Raw genomic sequence first — 25,096 nt, 5'->3', positions numbered from 1 at the left:
GAGCTTCCTCGGCACTGAGGGCTTGCGGGTCCGGTGGGGAGGACGCGAGCCCGGAACCCGGGCACTGAGCTCTTGGGCGCCCCCAACCCAGTTTTCAGAACCCTCCACGCTGCGGCCACTGTCCCCTTCGGACCATGGCCGACGACGACGTGCTGTTCGAGGATGTGTACGAGCTGTGCGAGGTGATCGGCAAGTGAGTCTCCACGCGAGGGAGCGGGAATGTGGAAAAATGCATTTCAGCGATGCCCGGGGCCTCCCGCACCCGCTCCGGGCCTGCCCCCTGCCCTCTTTCCCTCCCCTCTGCCTCCCTCGTCCTCTTCACCCTGGAGTATTTATAGACGTGTACCTGGATCTCCTGCCAGGAGAGGGTCTGGGGGCTTCTCAACGACCCGTGGAGGCCAACGAGCCCGGGTCGGCCACCCCATAAGGCGTGGGGCGGGCTCCCTGCATTTTATCTGACGGTTACACAGGGACGTGGCAGGACCGATTTTATAGTTGCTTCCTGGGAACAGTTGGGGTTATTGTTACCTTTCCTGTACCATAGACCTTTTCACGAAAAGAGCAGCCTGCATTTCGTGTGCGTGTGTGGAGAGAGCGAGGAGCGCGTCCAGGGTTTTTAATTGTGGGGTGTGTGTCTATTGTGCCAGGATATTAGACAGATGCCTTTGTGTTCACCCCGTGCCCGGATTTAAGAGGGTCATTGAAGACGGGTGCGTCCAGTTTCAGCAAATTCTTCACCTGCCTTAGACGAACGTAGAAAGAGTTAGGGGCACCCAAATTTTTAATGCCTCGTTATGCAATGACTGTACAATCAGTGCTCGAGGCTCCCTTCCACTGTTGTTGGGATGGTGGTTAGCGTGGTAGAGCCGTCTGCTTTGAGTCACCGGGCTGGTCTAGAATATAGAACTGACAGTCCAAATGCTCATCCTTTCATCTGTGTTGTATAATTACACTAGGGAAAAGAAGGGAATCAGATTAATCACAGTACTGATTGAGAATTAAATCTGCAGTTCCTCATCTAATTGTCCGGTCCTGAAATCTGTTTTGAATTGTTTCCTTTTCATTCTTGTCAAACAATATTCCAAGTGCACAATCCTGCTAATTTGCTTGTGAGGGAAATGCTGGCAATCTGAAGTTGATTTCCTAGCTCAGCGTGTATTCTGTGGCTTTGGAAGTTGAGATGAGATTTAAGAGCGATTTTTGCTTATTTAATAGGGCTCGTTAGATAGCTAGTATTGAAATATTTTCCCTCTTTTTGGAAGCGGTGCTTTATTGTCTATTTTAAGGTTCACAGTTGGGAAATGAAACCAAGACAGAGCAGTTGGCTCTACCTCTTTTAAGTTGTCTGCAGTATACTCAGTTTCAATTTTTTGAGTACTGATAACTCATTTTTTCCTCCATATTGAGGTATTACATTGCTGCTCACATGGTGAAATTGTGGGTAGAGCTTGCTACACTCTTTTCTTAGACCCAAATGCTTCGAGGACGCATTACTCCTTGCCCCATTGTTCAATGACCAGCCTGTCTGTTAGGAGGAAGATGTCCAAATGTGTCTGATAGAGTCGTGGTTGTGCCCTAGAGCAGCGCTGCCCAAAGCTATTTAATGAGAGCCACGTGTAATTTATAATTTTCTAGTAGCCACATTAGAAAGATTTAAAACAAAAAGGTACAATTAATTTTAATAAAATATTTATTTAATATATTACATCTGAATTAGTGATTTCAGCATGAATTTTTTGCAATACTGTGCATCTTTTCATACTAAGCCATTTAAATCCTATGTGTGTTTTATACTAACAGCACATCTCGATTTTGACGCTAAGCTAAATTTTCACCAGAAGTACTTGATCTGTATTTAGGTCTCATAAAATTTGCATGTGCAAAAGTAGATTCACATACTCAAGTTGTTCCAAACATACATAAAAGTTTTCCAGTAACGGAATTTGCTATTTCTAAATTTTAATCAATTAAGCAGAATGCAAAATTTACTGCCTCAGTTGGATTAGCCACATTTCAAGTGCTTAATAGCCACAGTCGACTACCACATTTCTAGAGAAAAATATAAAAAAATCTCCTTCACTTCTTCATTGTTGAGAGCACACAAAGAAGGTAAATTAGATGTTTCTCAAAACCACCCAAATGACCAGGTGTGAGTGAGTGATGTTTGTTGTATCTTAGTTATGGCTGTTGTAAGTGAGCCTGCAGTTGGAAAATGTGGGATTACGATGCTTTCATATATTATGATGTTGGAAAATAGCCATAACTGAATCAATAATGGTGACTGCTTCTGATTCCTTCAGGTCTAAAAGGATGACAGTGTGATCCCCTTGGATTTTGGAAAGTGGTCAGTCTCATGTTAGCAGTCTTTTTGCACTGACTTAAATTTGATAATATATTTTCAGAAGACACCCCTGGTAGAATTAAGTTTATCTATTCTGTTGTTTTGCAGCTACATAAGGAGGAAGAAAGAACGAGCTAATTTTGAGATGCTAGGTAGTCAGTGGCTGCCTGCACTTCTGTGAACTGTGAAATTTCATTCCTAGTCTACAAAATCTGACTTGGTGTCATTTATAAAATGCCATTTCTTGAAATAATGAATCCAAGATAGTCTCAGTGTTAAAGAATGTAATAATGGTGTTTTCCAGCCTGTGCAAAGGTTGAAGGTTTCTCCAGTAAATTGTGTCAGTATATATTGATCCTGAAACTGAAATTCGTTTGAGATATTTTTTTTTTTTGCAGGGACCTAGACAGCATACATTTAAACTAAGAATTTGTTCAGTTATGAGCTTAAACAGAAAGGCCTTGCAGATCATCATTCCTCCTGAAAATCTTTTTGTTGATTTCTATCCAGACTCTACAGAATTTTGGTTTTCTTTTGTATCAAATTAGTATCACAAATTGTGTTTACACCACAATGTCTTAATAGTTTTAGATTTTCACTAAGGTTCTTTAAAATAGATTGCAGTTTTCAAGACGTATTGGCCACCCACTCACTCCTCTGCCTCCCCATCCACCCACTCACCCATCACCAGAGCTAGGCATTATTGGTGGTGTAAAGCAAATTTCCAGTTTGTTTGTTTGTTTGTTTGTTTGTTTATCTATCTGATTTCTTGTTTGTTTGTTTGTTGAGATAAATGTAGCCCTGGTTGGTATGGAGCTTGATATGTAGATCAGGCTGCTCTTGAACTCATAGATCTTCTGAGTGCTGGGATGAAAGGTGTGTGCTGCCACACTTGGCTTTAATTCCAATGTAATTTAGATCCCCCTTAGATGTCTTTTTCTTGGTTAAGAACATGGCTCTAGGTAAGGAGGTTTGAAGGGAGATGCTATTTGGAATATATTTTTTTGTAGTTGTTGCAACCTTTACTCTTGCTAAAGCTATTTTGAAAGAATCATCTATCTTAATTATAAAGATTGGGAAGATGCCATTTCTTTTTAAAAACTTAAAACTCCCAGAAACTCTTCAATGCCTCTTCTTTCCATCACATTTTTCATATGGAATCTTTCAAGTTATTGAAGGAAATTCAAAAAACTTCCCTGTTTGTTTTTGAGACAGGGTCTTACTATATGTAGCCCAGGCTGGCTTGGAACTTGATTTCTAGACTAGGCTGGCCTCAAACTCACAGATACCTACCTGCCTCTGCCTCCTACATGCTGTGATTAATTGTATTTTACCACCATACCCATCTAGCCCCCAATCTTCTTGTTCTAACAAATGTAGCAATTACTGGAAATAAAAGGTATTACACAAATGCAAGTTAATGACTAATTTATGTCATAACTGTCCCTTTTGCAGATTTATAGTGTTGTAGGTAAATGTAAAACCAGTAATAGTATATGAAAGAAGTTTAAAAAAACAGTTTTAAATTAAAACATAAAAAAACAGCATTGTTCTGGCACAAGCAGTGTTTGAAAAAGGATCACAAAATGTACAATTTTTAACTTGTGGAGGATGAATATTTGTCTTGGATTTTAGGATATTCAGTAAACTGGAACTTCTGACTCTCCTGCTATGCTAAGACATAGACTAAAATTGGGATGATGCAGCATGACCCTTGCTCAAGGATGACATGCAAGTTTGCCAGGCATGCTGTATTTGCTTACACCCCAAGAGCACTTATCATATTTAATTACAGTTACTTATTTATGGTCTCTACCTAGCTAATAGGTAGCTTCTTGAAGGCAGGGAAATATATAACACACATCTTTCCCCATTGCTAAACACACTGCCTGCAATGTAATAGTCACTCATTAGCTGTGGAATAAATTGAGGAGTTTTAATAAAATCTCATTAAAAGACAAAAAGTGTATTTATCAACCTCGGGGTAATTATTGTCCCAAAAGGCAGAATTAGTTTAAAGTAGTGGTGCTCTACCTGGCTACATATTAGAACTATCAGGGGAGCTTTTAAAATGATCAGTGCCAGGCCCTGTGACAGAGCAGTGTAAGACAGACTCTCTGGGACATGTCAGGTAGTTTTTAAAACTACATCAATCTTGGGTGAAGAGTCACTGTTTTAAAACTTAGCTGATATATGCAGTTTTCTGGGACTAGCTTTTCAAAGGCTTAACATTTTTACAAAGCAGAGTAAATATGTTTTGTAATGCATTTAAGCTATCAGACCAAAACATGGATTTTTATCTTCTATGCACCTATGTCTCAGAGGCTGTTGTGTAAGAATTTCGTTTCAGCCTGTGTTTGGCTTTGGCTTCATGGGCCTTTTAAGATTCACATTGATTTATGACACTCATCTAATGCTAACATGGTGATTGTTTGATGTTTGAAACAACACAGAACAAGGATTGCTTCAATAACCATTGATGATAGTTTTCTACTACAATGGCTTAATTTAATAAGAAATTCATTAGTTTAGTATGGATTGTTTGCACACACATTTGATTAAAAGAATGGTTAAGTTACTTACATACTTTAAATTCTGTACCTGTGACTACAATAATGCAATTTGCCAGAGAATTGAGTTAAATGCAGTCTTATGTAAATACTGGGTTAATAATATAGAAAATATATAATTAAGCATGAAAGGAAAAACCAGCTTTACTGATTTGTACTAATCACTCTGGATTTCCCATATATTGATTATCTCAGTGATTTTGAGTTCTAGTACCTCATGGGGAATTTTACATCATGCAGAAGAATCTTACTGAAAATTTAAGTGGATCATGTACATAAACTAGTTTTTAATGTTAGCAGAAGGTCATATGTAAGTCTGAATGATTTGAAAGTTTCCAAAAGCAAGTAGTGTTACAAGAAAAAAGAACATGATCACAGCAATAGCCATGTAGTAATGCAAATGAAACACACAGTCACCAGCTACATTTCTAAGAATCTAGATAATTCCAACACTTGAGATTCAGCCGCCTTTCCACAGAAGACAACCTACAGAATTTTGGGACAAGGTCAATTCCTGAGCAGTTGATTCTGGGGCGCTCTTGGGGGGAAAGTGAGCTCTTCAGTTACTTGTCTATGTACATATCTTTTTATGTACATTTTTTACCAATTGTACTTTGTCATTTGCAACTTCTTCCTAAGTGTTTCATGTGGACTCCAGTAACTTCCATAATGGTGACATACTTTGTGTACAATTTGACATCCACAGTTCACCTTCCATTTTTCTCTTGTGTATATAAGCATCACACAGTGGACTATATTTCTGATTTCCCTTAAATTGTGTTCTTAGATATTTCCCTTACATTGAAGTTCTTGCATCTTTATAACTATGATCAATAAATTATAGAAATAGGTGTACCACAGTGCTTTGAGATTGTACTTGAATGGTTGTCTTTTTGTAAATGTTTCATACTTTAACTGTGAGTTTTAAAAATAAAAATAATGTTTTATAACCTAATGACTATTTGGCAAAGGACATCAACTCATCTTTCTAATATTAGGCATCTTACTTGTATTGTGTCATTTAATTTTAACCCTTTTAGAGAGAAGACTGAGCACAAGAGGTGGTGAGGAGTAATCTGGCCAAGATCACATGGGGTTCTATCTGCTTCTAAAGATTGTTCCTTTTGGCCACATTCTACTGGTGTGAAAGAGACTGCATTGGACTTCTTTAAAATAAGACTGATTTTCACTTTTTCAAATTTATTACTACAAAAGGCGATTTCTTTACTTTCCAGTTATATTTCCAGTATATAGTATAGTTATATACTATTCCTTCCATCATTGCTTCTTTTTTCTCTTGCTCCAAGACAGTGATTCTCAGCCTGTGGATCATGACCTCTTTGGGGGTTGAATGGCCCTTTCATAGGGTTTGGATATCAGATATCCTGCATATCAGATGATTACATTATGATTCATAACAGTAGCAACATTACAGTTGTGAAGTAGAAATGAAACAATTTTATGGTTGGGGTTGCCATAACATGAGGAACTGTATTAAAGGGTCACAGCATTAGGAAGGTTGAGAACCACTGCTCTATGATGCAATATTAACATTTACCAAATTAACTGAAAAATCTACATATTCTTTAGCAGTGGAAGTAAGGACTCTTGACCATCTATCCAAAATTTAATTGGTACTCCATCTCCTTCACTCTTCAAGTGTTTATTTTCCAGACTAATTCTACACTTCTAAGCCAGAAGTAGTAAGGTTTTCCTAGATAGGCATTTGCTGGATTGTAGGGTGGGGTGATTTCTTATGTCCCGTGATAAATACTGAATTGCATTTTGACTTTGAAAACCATGTCCTGAACTAAATCTGTCTCAGCTGGTCACCAGCACTGTTCAATTAAGTAGTCAAAAGGCTCCTTTTGTACAGTTACTACTGTAGAGTAAGTATCTGTCACCAGCCACCAAGCTGATGAGATGTTCTGCTTTCACATTTTTGGAGCTTATATTTTAGTTGCAAATTTATAATACAGATTGCTTTTTTTGCTGTATTTGTGTTTTGTAGATTTTTGATTACTGGCTTTTAAAAATGATGCCATTTCCATTCTCTTGCTTGCATATGGCCATGAATTAGACAGAAGCCTTTCACTGAGTGACAAAGTAAATATTTGATCTTTTAAATTTTACGTTAAGTTCTTGGTATTTATCACACTTACATCATTCCACTATAGAGATCTTAATTCTTTCTAGTATCAAGGATCCTTGTCTTTGGATAGTGCTAGTATACCCCTCCTCCTCTCCTTTCTCATCCTCTTTCCCTCACATCTAGTCACAACACAAAATGGGTATTTAATCATTCCTAAGCCAAGATATGTTTTTGTATCTAAGTATACATTTTTTTTCATTTCAGCTTCTTGTGTTCTGTTATTGGGTTCCTGTATTATGTTTTTAAGCCAAATTTCCTATTTCTTTTAGTATACTTTTTTGGCTTTAGAGCCATTATTGTACTGTTTTATGTACAGTGAATGAACAATCCATACTCATCCTTCCCTTCATTCTTTCTTCTTTCTCCCCTGTGGTTTATTCTCCCAAATACATTATATTGCTAGACATGATGTGACACACCTGTAATTCCAGCACTTGAGAAATAGAGACAGGAAGAACAGAAATTCAAGACTAGCCTCGGCTACATAGGGAGCAGCCTATGTAGCCTATATTGAGGGCAGCCTGGGCTACATGAAATTCTGTCTCAAACACACACACACACACACACACACACACACACACACACACACACACACACACACTATTGAATATGTATTTGGTGTATGTCAGTCTGAGATTATTGTCATTTTTGCTGGTTAGTTTTTGTCACCGTGACACCAACTAGAGTTATCTGTGAAGAGAGAACCTCAACTAAGGAGTGCCTTCATCAGAATGGCCTGTAGGAATATCTGTCGGGTATACTTCTTGGTTAATGAATGATGTGGGAAGGCTTAGCCCAAGTGGATGGTGCCATTCCTGGCAGGTGGTCCTGGTTTGTATAAGAAAGCAGGCTGAGCAAGCCAGTAAGCAGCTTTACTTTTTGATAACTGCCTCTGCTCCTGTTTGAGTTCCTTCCCTGACCTCCCTCAATGGTGGACTGTGACTGGGACATGTAAACCAAATAAACACTTTCCTCCCCCAAGTTGGTTTTGGTCAATGTTTTATTGCAGCAGCAGAAAACAAACTAGGACATCACCAAACCATATATAGATTTTACTGTGTATTGAATGACAGATGGTTTATTCAGTTACAGAGGCGTCTACCCCTGCTATGGTATGCAGATAGCCATTATGTCACTGCTGTTTCATGCATCCATATTTGTGCTTTAAAGAAACATAGTTTTGGTTTTTTGGTTTTTTTTTTTTTTAGCTTGTCTGCTTCATCTTGTTTCCCCTGAATATATGATTTCCTTGCTTTGGGGCTTGTAAGGCAGCCCCATAAGATCCAATTTAGTCACATTTAGGCACGATGTAGCCATTTTCTTCTTGATAGAAGGAATGATATCTACTTCACAAGCTATTTGCGTAGATTAGTGATTATTAGTGCAGCATAAGTGTCTTTTTTTAATTGTAGGATGTCTCTGCCATACTCAAACTTCTTTTGGCAGTTATGAACATAAGTTTCAACAAATTTCAGATATGTACTTTCTCAATGCTAAACACATGCTCTGTTACATAAATAATATGAGGAAATGAACATTCTTTCCTACTGTGTAGGTAAAGTCATCTGAGGTGCTAGTATTTATTCATTTATCAATTCATTTGTAGCTGTGAAGCCAGGAGCAAATTAGTTAACAACTCTGAGCATTAGTTTCTTTGCCTGTACAATGAAAGTGATAGTACATTCTCCTTAGGGAGATTATGAGAATTAAATGATACAACCTATGGAAATGTCTACATGTTTTTATTTTAGTTGGATTATTATTATTATTCAGTGAACACTTGAAATCTCTAGCCTCAAGGAGCTCTCTATCAATAAAAAGAGTAAGATGATTAAATCTAGACAATATCTCATTAGTTCTTGAATCCTGATAAGGCAGGAGTCGCAGCTGATTTGTTCACACTGCTGTCTCTGCATAGTTCTTCAGCTAGCATGCAGAATGTCATCAGTAGAGAATATTGAGTGCGAAATCCAGAGACAGAGTGACCACCTAGCAGGACAATAAAGTTGAGGAAATCTTGTAGAGGACATGAAACTTGAAGGGTTTGTTAGTCTCCTCCTTAGGTAATTTTTGAAATGTTAGGCCTGTTTCCTCGTTTCTAAAAAAGGAGTAGAGGAATTCAGGTAGAGGAACTCGAATAACTCTTAGGAAAGTTTTAAGACTATATTCAAGAGAATTTAGTGTCTTTTAGCAAAAAATTGTTATATACTAGGAAAGATACTCTGGAGTCTACAGCTTTTCAGAATTTGTGAGTCTGTCCTAGGCTGTAGTTTTACAGTGCTATGGAAAGCTCCAAAGATTTTGTCAAACAAAAGGTTTGTATCACACTTTTGTATTGTGACATTTGGTAGAATTAATTAATTGTTCATAATCTGAGATTTCATGATGAAGAAAAGGAAAATCTAGGACTGGTGAGATGACTCAGGGTAAAGGCACTTGCTACTAAGCTTGACTACCTGAATTTGATTCCTGCTGGGACTCACATTGTGGAAGGAGAGAGCCAATTCCTGCAAGTTGTTCTTTTGTGTGTGTGTGTACACATATACATACAATACAAATTGTAATTTTTTAAAAGAAAGGGGAAGTCCTAGAATATGTATTTAAAAATAACTATATACAGGATTTACTAAATTTATAGTGTAATCGTTTCCCAGATTTTGTTATGACAGCAATTTCCATGTCTTAACTGAGGACGAATGAGACAGAAAGACCCTAAAATTGTAGTCTGTGAAAGATTGGGCACTGACTGTAAATTACCTAAATGCATACTCTGTAAGAGTGATTGTCATGCTGGAAGAGGGTGGTCTACTTAGACCACGTCTATGGAAATAGGTTGATTTCAGAGGACAGTTAAAGGTATCCTATTCTCTGATCCTTGAACAGTGTTATGTATATTGCATCATTTAGGTTAGAAGTTTTGCTGACTGGCCCTTTCTCCCTTAACTCATTAGTTTAAAAAGAGAATTGTCTGACTTTATTTGTATATGAATAACTTCCTGTATAATACTTAGGCTTGATATCATCTTAATTAGGACTTAGTCCTAGTAGTATAATATGACATTATATTTGAGATTATCTTTTTTGTGAGACAGGATCTCAACTTGTAGACCAGGCTGGCCTCATTCACTGACATCCACATACCTCTGCTTCCTGATTATTGGGGCAAAGGCATGGGCCACCATGCACACTTCAATATTATCTTTTTCTCTTTTTTAAATTTAAATTAAATTAGAAACAAGCTTGTTTTACATGTGAATCCCAGTTCCCTCTCCCTCCCCTCCTCCCCTGCCCCCCACCGACCCTCTATACTATCCCCTTTCTGCTCCCCCGGGAGGGGGAGACCTTCCATGAGGAATCTTCAAAGTCTGTCATACATTTGGAGCAGGGCCTAGGCCCTCCCCCATGTGTCTAGGCTAAGAGAGTATTCCTGTATGTGGGATGGGCTCCTAAAGTTCATTTGTATCCTAGGGATAAATACTGATCTACTACCAGAGGCTCCAGAGATTACCCAGGCCTCCTAACTGACACCCATGTTCAGGGGGTCTGGGTCAGTCCTATGCTGATTTCCCAGATATCTGTCTGGGTCTATGAGCAACCCCTTGTTCAGGTCAGCTGTTTCTGTGGGTTTCTCCAGCCTGGTATTGACTCCTTTGCTCATCACTCATCCCTCTTTGCAACTGGATTCCAGGAGTTCGGCTCAGTGCTTAGCTGTGGGTGTCTGCTTCTGCTTCCATCAGCTACTGGATAAAGACTGTAGGATGGCATATAAGGTAGTCATCAATCTCATTATCAGAGAAGGGCATTTAAGGTAACCTCTCCACTATTGCTTAGATTCTTAGTTGGAGTCATCCTTGTGGATTCCTGGATATTTCCCCAGTGCCAGAATTCTCTTTAAACCTATAATGGCTCCCTCTATTAAGGTGTCTCTTATCTTGCTCCTCTTCTCTATTCTTCCCCTCCTCTATTCTTCCCCCTGACTCAATAGTATATTTTTAAAAATGAGTTATTTACTTTTATGAGTAACCATGTGAGTGCTAGGAACCCACAGGATCCTCTGCAGGAGTACCATGTGTCCTTAGCCACTGGGCCATCACTCCAGCAAGGTAATCTTTTTAATATGTAGTTTTCTTTTTTAAATTAAATTACTTGTGAAGTAACTAGATACCTGTAAAACAAACAGGATGCTGTTTTCACTGAGAACATTCTTAAGTATATTTCACATGAGTTTGAAAAAAATCATACTATTCAGATAACAGGTCAGATTGAGAATATATTTAGCTCACACTACAATCAACGTATTTTTAAGAGAAAAACCTTTACTAATCATACATTTTGTAAACTATGCTTTTTTTTCTTAAAAAGATTTCTCACAATGGACACATCTACAAAACACTCTCATACCTGAGGCTCAGGGAACATTGAGGAAGAAGGGGCCAAAAGATCTTAAGAGCCAGAGATAAGTGAGGTTGTGTCTCCTAGTAATATCAGAAGCCACACTCATAAGTCTCACCAAAATGACTGCCTAAACATTAGCTAAGCAAGAATGACGCCAGGGAGCATGCCAAAATGGGTAGAGAGAAGCCCACGAGGCTTCAGTCCTATAGAGAGAACTACCACTGATGAAAGCTGTGAGGGAGAGAGGCGGCCTTCCCCAGGGAAGAGAACACCAATTGGTTGCCCAGTGCCAAACAGCCCCGAAAATACACAGACAGGTAGCAATATACAGACTGAATAGGTTATATTTAGGAATATATCTTTATATGTTATAGATGCATATACATAGGTTATATATATGTGTGTATATATATATATATATATATATATATATATATATATATGCATACAATAGCAATTAGTGAAAAAAGAGGCCATGGATTTGGAGAGTGGGGAGGAGTATATGGGAGGTTTTGGAGTGAGGAAATGGAAAGGAGAAATGTTGTAATTATAGTCTCAAACATTTTTTAAGAAGATTTCTTTCATGGCAATTAAACTGATCTGTGTAAACGTCTATTCATGTGAAAATGCTTTGTTATCATCATTGCAGAAAAAGCCTGGAAATCTGAAGAGGGAGCATTCAAGGCTTGCTGCTACACCTTTTAGATTCTCCACAATAATATTTCTTCCATGGCTGAATGTTCTCATTATACTGCTGGATGGTGCTTCATATTCTATGACCTGTAAGCAGGTTTAGTGGACTTTAGTTAATGTCTGGAACCTTGGGCTTCTTGGTTAGACTTAACCTGGTGGCTTCGTTATTAGGCTTACAAATATGAATATGGATTTGATGGCCTCATTAGCACATATCCCCTTATTTCCAGATCCATTTCAAGATTTGAAACAAAATGCAATTTAATTGTGGATCCAGGCATGATGGCTCATTCCTGCAATTCCAGCACTTGGAAGACTGAGACAGGAGGGTTATTATAAATTCAAGCCTAGACTGGGTTTTGGAGTGAGAAACTCTCTTAAAATGTACCCCTTCAAAAAAAAAAAAGAAATAAGTATCCTAAAGAAGCTTTATTTCTAAAATTATTCATTTGTTTGTTTACTTGGCAGGGTCTCCTTGGCTGGCCTGGAACTCACGATGTAGACCAAGCAGGCCTCAGACTCACAGAAATTCATCTTCTCAGCTTCCTGAGTACTGAAAAGGCATACACCGTCATGCCTGTTGGAAAATTATTACATAATGGTTCACGAGATATTAGTATTTGAATTATTTTCTTCTATTTCATTTTTTAATCATTTTTTATTTAAAACAATCTTTTCTCATTTTACAAACCAATACAAGTTCCCACTCCCTCCCTTCCTCCTGCTCCTCCCACTCCCCCCCCCCACTCCTTGGAGTGGGTAAGGCTTCCCATGGGGAGTCAACAAAGTCTGGCACATCACTTTGAGGCAGAACCAAGGCCCTCCCCCCAATATCTGGGCTGAGCAAGGTATCCCTCCAAAGAGAATTGGCTCCAAAAAGCCAGTTCATGCACTACAGATAAATCCTGATCCCACTGCCAGTGGCCCCACAGACTGCCCAAGCCACACTACTGTCACCCACATTCAGAGGGCCTAGTTTGGTCCTATGCAGGTTCTCCTGCTGTCAGTCCAGAGTCAGTGAGCTCCCACTGTCTCACGTCAGCTGTTTCTGTGGGTATCCCCAAAGTAGTCTTGCCCCCTTTTGCTCATATTGTCACTCCTCCCTCTTCTATTTCTTTATCTCATAAAAGAAGAATGGGGAGCTGGAGTGATGGCTCAGCAGTTAAGAGAGCTTGCTGCTCTTGCAGAGGACTCAAGTTCTGTTCCTAGCATCCTTGCTGGGCATCTCACAAGTGCCTCCAATTCAGCTCCAGGGTTCCAGTGTTATCTTTTGGTCACTGTGAGTAACTGCATGCACATGGCATACATGTACACACAGACACACATACAGGCTCATAAAATAAAAGTGCCCCCCTCCTTTTTAGAGGGATATTAATAACTGACACTGCTGATTTTATGAGGTTCTTATGAGCAGAAGATGGCATGATTTTCAAAAAGTCTTGCCAGGCGTTGGTGGCACACACCTTTAATCCTAGCACTTGGGAGGCAGAGGCAGGCGGATCTCTGTGAGTTCGAGGCCAGCCTGGTCTACAAGAGCAAGTTCCAGGACAGGATCCAAAACAATACAGAGAAACCCTGTCTCAAAAAACCAAACAACAACAACAACAACAAAAAACCCAAAAAGTCTTAAATACCCTAGACTTATATAAGTTTTGTTGGAATGAAGCACATCTACTTAGAAATAGTCTTTGTTGAATTTTCTTTGATTTTGAAAGGATGATTTACCTTATAAAAATGTATGTATGCGTGCGTGTGTTTGTGCCTGCATGAGAGAGAGAGAGAGAGAGAGAGAGAGAGAGAGAGAGAGAGAGAGAGAGAGAGAGAGAGAGAAAGAGAGAGAGTGTATTGAGTGGCCACAGTGCATATGTGGAGGGCAGAGGACAACTTGTGTAGTTGGTTCTTTTCTTGTATCATGTTGGTCTCAAGGATCCAATCCAAGTCGTAAGGCTTGGTGCAGTGAGTATTTTTACAGACATCTTCCTGGGTCCTGCCTTTGTCTTTAAACTATTTTGTGTTGTCTTTATGAGCCTTACATTATATGCTTTGCCTCTTAGGTAGGATTTAGAACATATTAGGTCAAAATGTTGACTATTTGAAGGTGAGGTATGTTTATTTTACTGATGGAGCAACAATAAATTAACACTGAAGTCAAAGCAAAGAGAAAGAATGTAAATTAGCTTAGCATGCTTTTCTTTTTCCTTAAATTGTAAAATTTTAGTTGATTTTCAAATTTGAAACTTCAGGTGAGAAACATGTGTGTCCAATCAGATATGAATTTAAACTCTTCAACATCTGGTTAGCTTGTAATGAAGAATGTAAGCATTCTAGGAATGTGTTAGCAATGCAGATCTTAGCCGGGCGGTGGTGGTGCACGCCTTTGATCCCAGCACTCGGGAGGCAGAGGCAGGCAGATCTCTGTGAGTTCGAGGCCAGCCTGGTCTCCAGAGAGAGTGCCAGGATAGGCTCCAAGGCTACACAGAGAAACCCTGTCTCAAAATACCAAAAAAAAAGAAAAGAAAAAGAAATGCAGATCTCAGACCTCACCTTGACCCTTCAGATCCGAAGCTAAAGAAGTGGAATACCACTATCATTGCTTTAACAAGCCCCCCAAGATAATTCTGATGCACACCAAATCTTGAGAACTATCTATCCTCCTAGATCTCTGGATCAGTAAATGATGATCTACAGCCTAAATTGGTTCCTACCTGTTTATTGTCTATGGCTGCTTTTCTATGCAGGACCATTGTCCACTGAGCCTCAGCTATTTGCTGTCTGGCCCTGTAACCCAAAAGCCCATTGATCCCTGCTTGAGATGTAGTCTTATTAGTGTTTCCTTGTGAGTAGTTAAAATCATTAGGTAAACACTCATGTCTGCCTTTATACATGACCCTCACATTTCTACAAGCCCATTCCTCTCTTTAATATCAACTTAGTCACTCAGTGACTAATGTTCTACATTGCCCTTTTTGTGCTTGGTAATAGTACTAACTGTTTGATAATGCTATGACCTTTTCTCACGGATTCATCGCTGGTATGTCCTCAGTGTTACTATATTCTAGTATAATCTAATTTAATCGTCTCTTGTAATCTTCCTTTCTCTCTATTCTTAACTGCCTTTTTTATTTCCCCAAGACAAATCCTACTTTGTGACTGTTACGTTTAGGAATCTGTGAGCTGATTGCTGTGCCTGGAGTACTCTTATTCTTGTCCTGCAGTGCTGGAGTTGCTTGCATGTCACCAGAATGATTGGAACACATAGATATCTAGTATTTTGGGTAATCTGAGCATTTCCTGGGAGAGTTATTGTTAGCATTTGCACATCCAACCAAGGATGGTTGTTCATGTCTATAGTTGGGGTGCCATTTGGAATTCTTGATTTTTCCTTTGAATTTGCTCTAAGTTGTTAAGGTGAATGGTGGTCAGCTTCACATAAAATATAAGGAGTGACTTTACTACAGTTTGGACTGGGATACTTTTGTCTCCGCACACCACTGAAGGAAAACCAATGGGTTTCTTTGGAAAGAAAGGCCATTCCATAGCCTACTGCTCTAGTATCAAAAGCACAAAAAGTGGTTCTGTTGCAGAAGTGATTCCATGCTTGCATTTCTTTTCCTTCTACGACTGATGTTTTAAGTTAGAAAGTAGTATTTAACTAAGTGATCCTGAGCTATCTTTCTTACTTACTTGGTTTTGGTTCTTGATTTATCCCACTCTAGGAAAGTAGTCAATTAATTTCAGACTGACATGACTGAATTAGCCTTTTTTGGTTTTTACACTTTTCCAATCAACTTCTAATTCATACCTTTTGCCCTACTTACTCATCCCAGTGGTGAGATACAAACAGAGAGAGAGAGACAAAGTCGAGTACACAGAATGCAGTCATTCAGGTCTGTTGCCCAAGGCAACTAGCCTATCTGTCAGATAATCCGAGTTTTGCCGTTTCCTCAAAATAGTGTTGGAAGGGAAGAATTTTTAAAATTATTTATGGCGATGACTAAATCGTGAACTCTTTTAAAAAGGTAGTGTTATTTTCCCAGACAGTACCATCCACCCACAGGGATTGTCTGCTTTTTATCTTTCTGCTTTATCTAGCTGAAATAGAGGTCAGGGGTGGGTGATGATAGAAGTTTGGTAAATTGCACTATACTTTAGGTAAGAGGAATGATCCGGTGGTCTGTGCTGTGTTGTCTTGTCCTTGTGCGCAGAGGTGTCTGGGACAACCCTACAGAGTCAGAGGTAAGCGTCAGTAATTTTTCTCACTTCCTTGGCAGCCAGTTATGCTTGAGCTGAGTGTTCCTTTCAGAGAAGCAACTGCTGTAGATAAATTCTGTCGAATGTGGGTTTTGAACCATTTGCAAGGCTATAATGTTCAGATTCAAAATTTCTTAGTAAGCAGAGAATGTTATTTAAGAGTGTTTATGCTGCAGTATCAGATGAGGCTCATTATGAAATAGACATCTCACCTAGGTCTTCAGGTAACAAGTCTGTCTTCTTTTTGACATTTTTTAATTTAAATTAAAAACAATCTTAATTTACATACCAATCCCAGTTCCCTCTCCCTCCAGCCCTCCTATTCCCCCATCCCACCCCCATCCACTCCTGAGAGAGGATGAAGCCTCCCATGGGGGAACCATCAAAGTCTGACACATCATTTGGGGCAGGACGTAGGCCTTACTCCCTGTATCTGGGCTGAGCAAAGTATTTCTCCATAGGGAATGGGCTCCAAAAAGCCAGTTCATGCACTAGGGATAAATACTGGTTCCATTGCCAGTAGCCCCACTAACTGCCCAAGCCCTTCCCCAACTGTGTGTTTTCTTTTAGTACTAGTTTAATACTAATATTTTCTTGCTTCAAAAGCATTGGAAGTCTCATAATGCCTCTAAACACATTAATAAACATAGAATTTTATTCTAGATATTGAACATGATAGTAGAATTCTATCTAGTACTAATAACTAATTAGTTTCCCTAATTTTTGAGAACTTTTAAATTGTTGGGCTTTATAATAGGAACCACCTTTTTCTATCTTTTGCATTGATTTACCTTTCTTCTCTCCTTGCCGGATTATTAATTGTTTTACTAGGACCATTGAGTGCAGTGCTGTGACCCTTTAATACATTTCCTCATGTTGTGGTGACCCCCAACCACAAAATTATTTTCATTGCTACTTCATAACTGTACTTTTGCTACTGTTATGTATTGTAATTATCTGTGTTTTCCAATGGTCTTAGGTGACCCCTGTGAAAGGGTCATTTGACCCTCAAAGGGATCACGACCCACAGGTTGAGAACCACTGATCTAGTGCGATCCATGATGCTAGACTTTCAGTCAACTAGCTAACCCTACCTAGCCTTGAGCAAAGGTAGGTAATATGGTAGCTGCTAGGAGCAGCTGCTTCAGGTTAGTTATTTGTGCAAAAATGATTTCTAAATCACCAGTGGACTCATGAAAAAGTGTACAACATTAAATCATTGCTAAATGCAAATAAGAAACCATAGTGACAAACACTTGACACTTAGGATGGCTAGAACTAAAAAGATGGATGGCTGTGCTTACACAGGTGGCCCTAGTTAAACTAATGGATCATAAAACCAAAAGTCATGAATCTGGGAAAAGGAGAGGCTCACATGAATGGGAGGAAGATAAAAGAGATTGGGAAGAGAAAGTAACCAGAATGCCTTATATACATATGAAATTGTCAAAGAACATGCTTAATTGATTTGCAAAAGATGAATGATAACAAGATTGTAGATTGATGAAAATATAAAGTGGTACAGCCACTGTGGAAAACAAGCTTTCAATTCTTTGAAAAGGTATAGTTTCATGTGACCCAGCAATTCCACTGTTAGGTATATAGACAAGAGAATTAAAAACTTATGTTTATGACAAAAGTCATAAGCAAATTATAAAATATTCATACTAACATTATTCATAATGGTCAAGATGTATAAACAACCCCAGTGTTCATTGTTGGATGAACAGTTAAGAAAATGTCATAATTGCACAGTGAAATATTTTTTTGGCCATAAAAAGATTGAAGTATGTGTACAATTTTCAACATAGATTCCCTCTAAAAGTTATGCTAAGTGAAAGAAAGCAGACGTAAAATATCACATGATGTATATAATTTCATTTCTATGAAATGTCCAGAATACATGAGTCTTTTGAAGGAGAAATTAGTGGTTACCAGGAGTTATGGGGAGGACAGGATGAAGAGTAACTGGAACTGGGCATGGGATTTCTTCTTTGGTCTCTGGAATAGTGTTTGCTAATCAGGGCACAACTTGGAATATACTAAAGCCCATCAAATTGCATACTTTAGAATAGTGAATTTTATTACCTCAATAAAAGTTTTTTGTTTGTTTTTTGTTTTGCTCCCTGGTAACATCAGCCGCATTTCATGTGTTCAATAGCTTTATGTTGCTAGTGGCAATTTGTCATCAACTAAAGCTTTGTTGGATAGCACTGATCTAGAGGAACTGAGATTCTCAATTTGGGACCCCTCCCCCCCAAAAAAAGAAGACAAAACAAACCAAACAAAAAACAAAAGAGGAGCCACAGTTTGTAAATCACAAAGAACCTAAAAGAGATTTGAAGAAATACTGCTTTTACTCCTTACTATCTGACTGTTCCATTAAGAGATTTCCCCAGCCTATTTCCTATCATTCTCAAATGTCTGGTAAATGCTATTATAATTTATATCTTAAGAATGATGCAATCGAGGCGTTACTCGGTATTAAGAGATTTTCATAGCTAGCGGGGGCCAAGCCAAGTTTCTAATCTATGTTTTTAGTTTCTAGTCTAAGGACTTATATTTTCTTCACTTGTAGTTTGTGATTTTCTTCTGATCCATCTTTTTTGTCATTGGAACTATTTGTATTAGTGTCATCTTAGATGTATGCACACACTTAGTGATGTCACCTGACTGAAAGCATAATGCATGTACCTCATCTTTTGTGAAGCTATCTATACGCATAGTAACCCTTTTTGCTATTCCCATTTCTGTAGTTAATTATTTATCTCTTAAGGAAACAATTATTCACTGTGTCAGGCAACTTTGAGGGCCCTTGTTTCACCTGGTTGAGATTTGTATGACATCCTTAGATATAAGCAAGTGTGCTGACAAAATTATTGTTTGTGACACTGTGACACATTGAGACCCTTCCATAGTGCTTGTGTTAGTGACTCTAACAAAGATGCTGTCTTCTAGTCATTGCATCACCCTTTTTTCCACACATAAGCATCTTCAATCCCCCACCTAAGTAGCATACAACTTGACTGAACTTTGCCCTTTTTTTACGCTCAAATTTCTGTTTAGTATTTTTCTGTCCATAAAACTTTGTCCATGAAGTTCTGTGTGTATTGGGGGATGGGGTGTCTCTGTATATATACAGTGTATGAACATATATGTTTGTGGGTGAGTGTGCTCATACCAACACACGGAGGCCAGAGGAAAATCTTCTCTTAATGCTTTATTACTCTCTACCTTATTCCTTTGGGACAGACAGGGTTTTTTACTGAACCTAAAGCCAACAAACCCCAGCAATCCTCTTGTCTTTACGGCCCACAATATTGAGGATACAGGAACATGACCATGCAAGTGTGAAGACCAAATGTCAGATCCCTATCATCTAAGTAAAATTTCTGAGTGTGGCAGCACTGGGGAGGCGGAGTCAGACAGATCCTTGGATCTCACTGGCTAGCCAGTCTATCCAAAAGGGTGAGCTCCAGGGAAAGTGAGGGACTGTCTCAAAATATAAGTTGGAGAGAACTGAAGAAGACACCTGATGTTCACCTCTGCCCTACACATGCACCCACATCACATGTGTGTACATGTACACATGATGTACACATGAACACACATACACAAGTCAACATCAAGAAAAAGCAGAGATCAACCGGGCTTTGGTGTCACACACCTTTAATCCCAGCACTTGGGAAGCAGAGGCAGGCGGATCTCTGTGAGTTCGAGGCCAGCCTGTTCTACAAGAGCAAGTTCCAGGACAGGATCCAAAACAATACAGAGAAACCCTGTCTCAAAAAACCAAACAACAACAACAACAACAAATAAAAAAACCAAAAAGTCTTAAATACTTATATAAGTTTTGTTGGAATGAAGCACATCTACTTAGAAATAGTCTTTGTTGAATTTTCTTTGATTTTGAAAGGATGATTTACCTTATAAAAATGTGTGTATGCGTGCGTGTGTTTGTGCCTGCATGAGAGAGAGAGAGAGAGAGAGAGAGAGAGAGAGAGAGAGAGAGAGAGAGAGAGTGTATTGAGTGGCCACAGTGCATATGTGGAGGGCAGAGGACAACTTGTGTAGTTGGTTCTTTTCTTGTATCATGTTGGTCTCAAGGATCCAATCCAAGTCGTAAGGCTTGGTGCAGTGAGTATTTTTACAGACATCTTCCTGGGTCCTGCCTTTGTCTTTAAACTGATTTTGTGTTGTCTTTATGAGCCTTACATTATATGCTTTGCCTCTTAGGTAGGATTTAGAACATATTAGGTCAAAATGTTGACTATTTGAAGGTGAGGTATGTTTATTTTACTGATGGAGCAACAATAAATTAACACTGAAGTCAAAGCAAAGAGAAAGAATGTAAATTAGCTTAGCATGCTTTTCTTTTTCCTTAAATTGTAAAATTTTGGTTGATTTTCAAATTTGAAACTTCAGGTGAGAAACATGTGTGTCCAATCAGATATGAATTTAAACTCTTCAACATCTGGTTAGCTTGTAATGAAGAATGTAAGCATTCTAGGAATGTGTTAGCAATGCAGATCTTAGCCGGGCGGTGGTGGTGCATGCCTTTGATCCCAGCACTCGGGAGGCAGAGGCAGGCAGATCTCTGTGAGTTCGAGGCCAGCCTGGTCTCCAGAGAGAGTGCCAGGATAGGCTCCAAAGCCACACAGAGAAACCCTGTCTCGAAAAAAAAAGAAAGTTTTGGCTTTCTTTTAGACAGGATCTCTGTGGCCTGGCTGATCTTTACTATGCACTTGAGACTGATCTCAAACTAGCACTCCTTCCTCAGTCTCCTGAATGCTAGGATTACAGGCATATGACATCTTAACTGAATGAGTATTTTGTTTATATTCCTTAAATCCTTGGTCTGTCTTTCTAGGGTTTTTCATTGGGTCAGCATAATTTCATGAGTAGTCAATGATTGGCTAGTTTTCCTTAAACATTTTGAGCCAGTAAGCCTTGCATATTTTGTTAGCGATTGGAAAATACTAATACTTAGGAAAATACTAAGTGAGATATTTGTATGTGGAGTGAAGCCTACATTTGAATTTCAGGTAGTTTGAAAGTCTTTGCGGAGACCTGAATTCAGTTGTCAGCATCCATGTCTGGTAGTGGTAGGTAGCTCACAACCCCCTGAAACTCCAGCTCCACAGTATCCAAACCCTATTCTGGACTCCTTAGGTGCCTACACTAATGTGCACATAAAAACACATTTATATATGACTTAAAAATAAAATCTTTAAAAATTTGCCTTGACTTGTTGACTAATGAACCTCTAGTAGAACACCCATAGACAAACCCATACAGCACTGGACACCAGAGTTTTTATAAAGGTATCAAACATTAATTGGAACAAGCCTAGACAATAAATGGTGCTGTTAGAAGATTGAAATTAGAGCCATATCTCTCATGTTGCATAAAAAATCCAAACTAGATCAGAGATATTAAAACAGGAAACACTGGAACTGCTAAAGGAAAACAAAGGGGTAAGACTTCAGAATGTAGGGACAGGCAACAGATTTGTGACTATAACCCAGTAACACAGGAAACAACCCTATTAATTACCAAATGAAATTACATGAAAATTAAGCTTCTGTGCAATAAAAGAAACTGACAACATTTAACCTTTAGAGTAATACAAACTAAAACTACTTTGAGATTCCATCACACCTCATTGAGAATGGTAACCAGCAAGAAAATAAATGAAAACAAATTCAAATTGGGATATAAGAAAGGGGAGCCCTTGTATGTGATGGGAAGTGTAGGCTAATGTACCTCTATAGGAATCAGGTAACCCAGCTGTACCATTCCTGGGCATCTACCCAAAGTATTCCTACTACAGAGGTACTTGGATATCCATGTTCATCAGTTCCTTTCACAAAAGCAAAGAAATGAAATCATCCTGGATAGCCATCAAAAGAAGGTGGCATTATGAGAGTGTGTGTGTGTGTGTGTGTGTGTGTGTGTGTGTGTGTGTGTGTGTGTGTGTGTGTTGGAGTTTTATTCCACAATAAAGAAAGACATACCTGGGATTTCGCAAGAAAGGGTGGAACTGGAAAATACTAAGTGAGATAATGAAGGCTCAGAAAGACAAATATGCTTATGTTCTTTCCAATATGCAGATTCCAGCCTCTAACCATAAAATGATGCATATCTGGGGGGGTATGGGCAAGGAACTAGAAATGGGCACATGACAGGGAAAAAAGAGACTCTAGCAGTGATCAATAGGGAACACAATTAAAGAGGAAGAGAAGGATTTTGGGAGAAAGTATGGCGAGGAAGGCAAACTGATGAGGGATGGTAAGAGAGACCCAGCCAAAACCAAACGTGTGAAAACCTATTACTTGGTTAACTAATACAAAAAAGAAGCACACACACACACACACCTTTACTCCACACAGAGTTTGTGTAGAGCCTCATAACCAGACAGCAGTAATAGGTATTTGGGACCCTCTCCACTGCTTCTTGGGCTTGTACATAGCTCTGCACATATGCACAGTGTTCCTGAACCTCCAAAGTACATCAGTGCTTTTAAGCCTTGTGTTGTTGTGTCATTTTGAAGAGCTCCCATTTACATGCTTGGCTATTGTCTTATTTACCTCAAAGAAATAGTGCCGGTTTAAGCAGCTGTGGTTTTTGATTGTTCATTAATGATTGCTATTCTTTTCAGTAGTGCCCCAACAATGGGGTTCAAAATCAAGTCAACTCCCTTCAGTGACAGTGTCCACAAAGCTACGAGACCACGGAGTTCTGGTAAGGGATGAAAACAGCCCCGTGTCAAGTGCCACAGACCAAGATGCTGGTCTTACCTATCATCAGTAGGCAGAGGCCTCGTGCCATTTTTCTGTCTTGCCTTTCCCCATAGGTTTATACTGTATCTGTAATTTGATAGCTTTTCATTTAGTACAAGTATTTTCTCGTGTTCTTGATAATTCATTATAAATAATTTCTGATGACTGTGTGTCATCTCATTTATTTGAATGCCTCATAATTTGCTTGGTGATTCCCCTATTATTGTACTTTAGATAATTACTTGTATAATTTGACTGGCTTTCCCAGTAGGCTCTAACCTCACAAAAGCCTGGAACTGTTTTGCTTTTTCACTCTCAGTGCCTAACATAGTAATTTTTGTTTCCCCACTTTTTAAAATATTCCAGTTAGTACTTTAGAAAGGTGTTCACGCGCATTTTTTTAAACCAAGAATGGAGTTCCAGGAATGGAACGGCTTAGTCAAATGATAGAGACATTAAATTATTATTGGCTGTGTGTTAGAGGAGAACTTGGTGGAGTCAGTTTTCTCCTTTCACCTTCACATGGATCCCAGAGATTGAACTCAGGTTGCTGGGCTTGCAGAGCAAATGCCTCTGCCCACCGATTTATTTCATCAGTCTCAATATTTCTAAAGCTCCAGGTTTAGAAACATTGTCAGTGTGATCCCTAGAAAACTGACAACAAAATGTTTGATTTTAGTGGCAAACTAATTATCTATTGTATTGTGCATTTGGCAATACTGATTGTGCTTATTGCTTAAGACTGTTTGTTTTGCTTTGTTTTGAGACAGGATCTCACTATGTAGCCCTGGCTGGCCTGGAATTCACTGCATAGACCAGGCTGGTCTCAGACTCAGAGAAATTTGACTGCCTCTGCCTCCCAAGTGCTAGGACTAGAGTTGTGTGCCACCATGCCTGGCTTATCAATTACATTTTATTGACCTGATAGGCAAAGAATGGTATCACATAGAACTGTATTTTATCTTTCTTTCTGATCACCAGTGAAAGTATTAATTTTCATTTTTAATTTTTAAAATTTTTCTTGAGCGGGTCGATGGTGGCACACACCTTTACTCCCAGCACTTGGAAGACAGAGGCAGGTGGAACTCTATGAATTCAAGGCAGCCTGGTCTACAGAGTGAGTTCCAGGACAGCTAGGGCAGTTACATAGAGAGACCCTGTTTCAAAAAGCCAAAAATTTTTTTTTTACAAATTGCTAATTTGTTTTACCTTTTGCCCTTTCATTGCCTGGTACTTTTCTTTTTAAAAAAATACATTTTGTATAGAATATGCTTATAGAATATACGTTTCCCCTCCCCCAATCCCTTACAGGGCCTTCCCACTTCCCCATCCACCCAAATCCACACCCTTTCTTTCCCTCTAATTTATATAGATTTCATATAGAAAAGATACTAATCTGTTATTACCTTTTAAATATATTTCAAATTTACTTAAACATTTTTTCCTAATGAGTTTGAATGTTGAAAAACTAAAAGTCATCTAGAAGAAGCCTCTATTTGATGTGATTGGATATCATCAGTGGTCTATTAAAGAGAGAAGAGGTTATTTCCAGTTTTAAACATGGGCTATAGCCTTTGCAACTTCTAGCTTAATATTAACAGATATTTTAAAATATGTATTACAAATTTTAATTGACATAATTGTACCTATTTATTAGGTATGATGTGATAATAATATATACTATATGTAACAATTAGATCAGAGTGAGCTATCAATATGGTCATCATTTCAAACATTGATCATTTCTTTGTGTTGGGAACATTCAAGATTTTCTGTTGAGACAGGTCTCACTATGTCTCTGGCTGGCCTGGAACTCACTATATGGACCAGGCTAATGTCAAACTCAAAGATCTGCCTGCCTCTGCCTTATAAGTGCCAGGAAAGGCATGTACTACCATGTCCAGCCCAAGAT

At 38.8% G+C, this 25,096-nt stretch overlaps 1 protein-coding gene across 8 annotated transcripts in view; it reads left to right on the top strand.

Moving 5' to 3' along the window:
* The window catches only part of Cask (calcium/calmodulin dependent serine protein kinase), a 328,910-nt gene continuing 303,814 nt past the window's right edge, over positions 1-25,096 (top strand). For 6 of the 8 annotated variants that reach the window (XM_027433199.2, XM_027433197.2, XM_027433195.2 and 3 more), the window contains exon 1: positions 1-193. In XM_027433199.2, the coding sequence (XP_027289000.1) occupies positions 135-193 (59 nt within the window). In that variant the 5' untranslated portion in view covers positions 1-134. The remainder of the gene's footprint in view (positions 194-25,096) is intronic. The other 2 variants (XM_027433198.2, XM_027433196.2) reach the window with 1 other exon arrangement.

The sequence above is a fragment of the Cricetulus griseus genome, chromosome X (assembly GCF_003668045.3).
Source record: "Cricetulus griseus strain 17A/GY chromosome X, alternate assembly CriGri-PICRH-1.0, whole genome shotgun sequence".
Lineage (NCBI taxonomy): Eukaryota > Metazoa > Chordata > Mammalia > Rodentia > Cricetidae > Cricetulus > Cricetulus griseus.
This window is presented reverse-complemented; position numbering and strand designations above follow the sequence as displayed.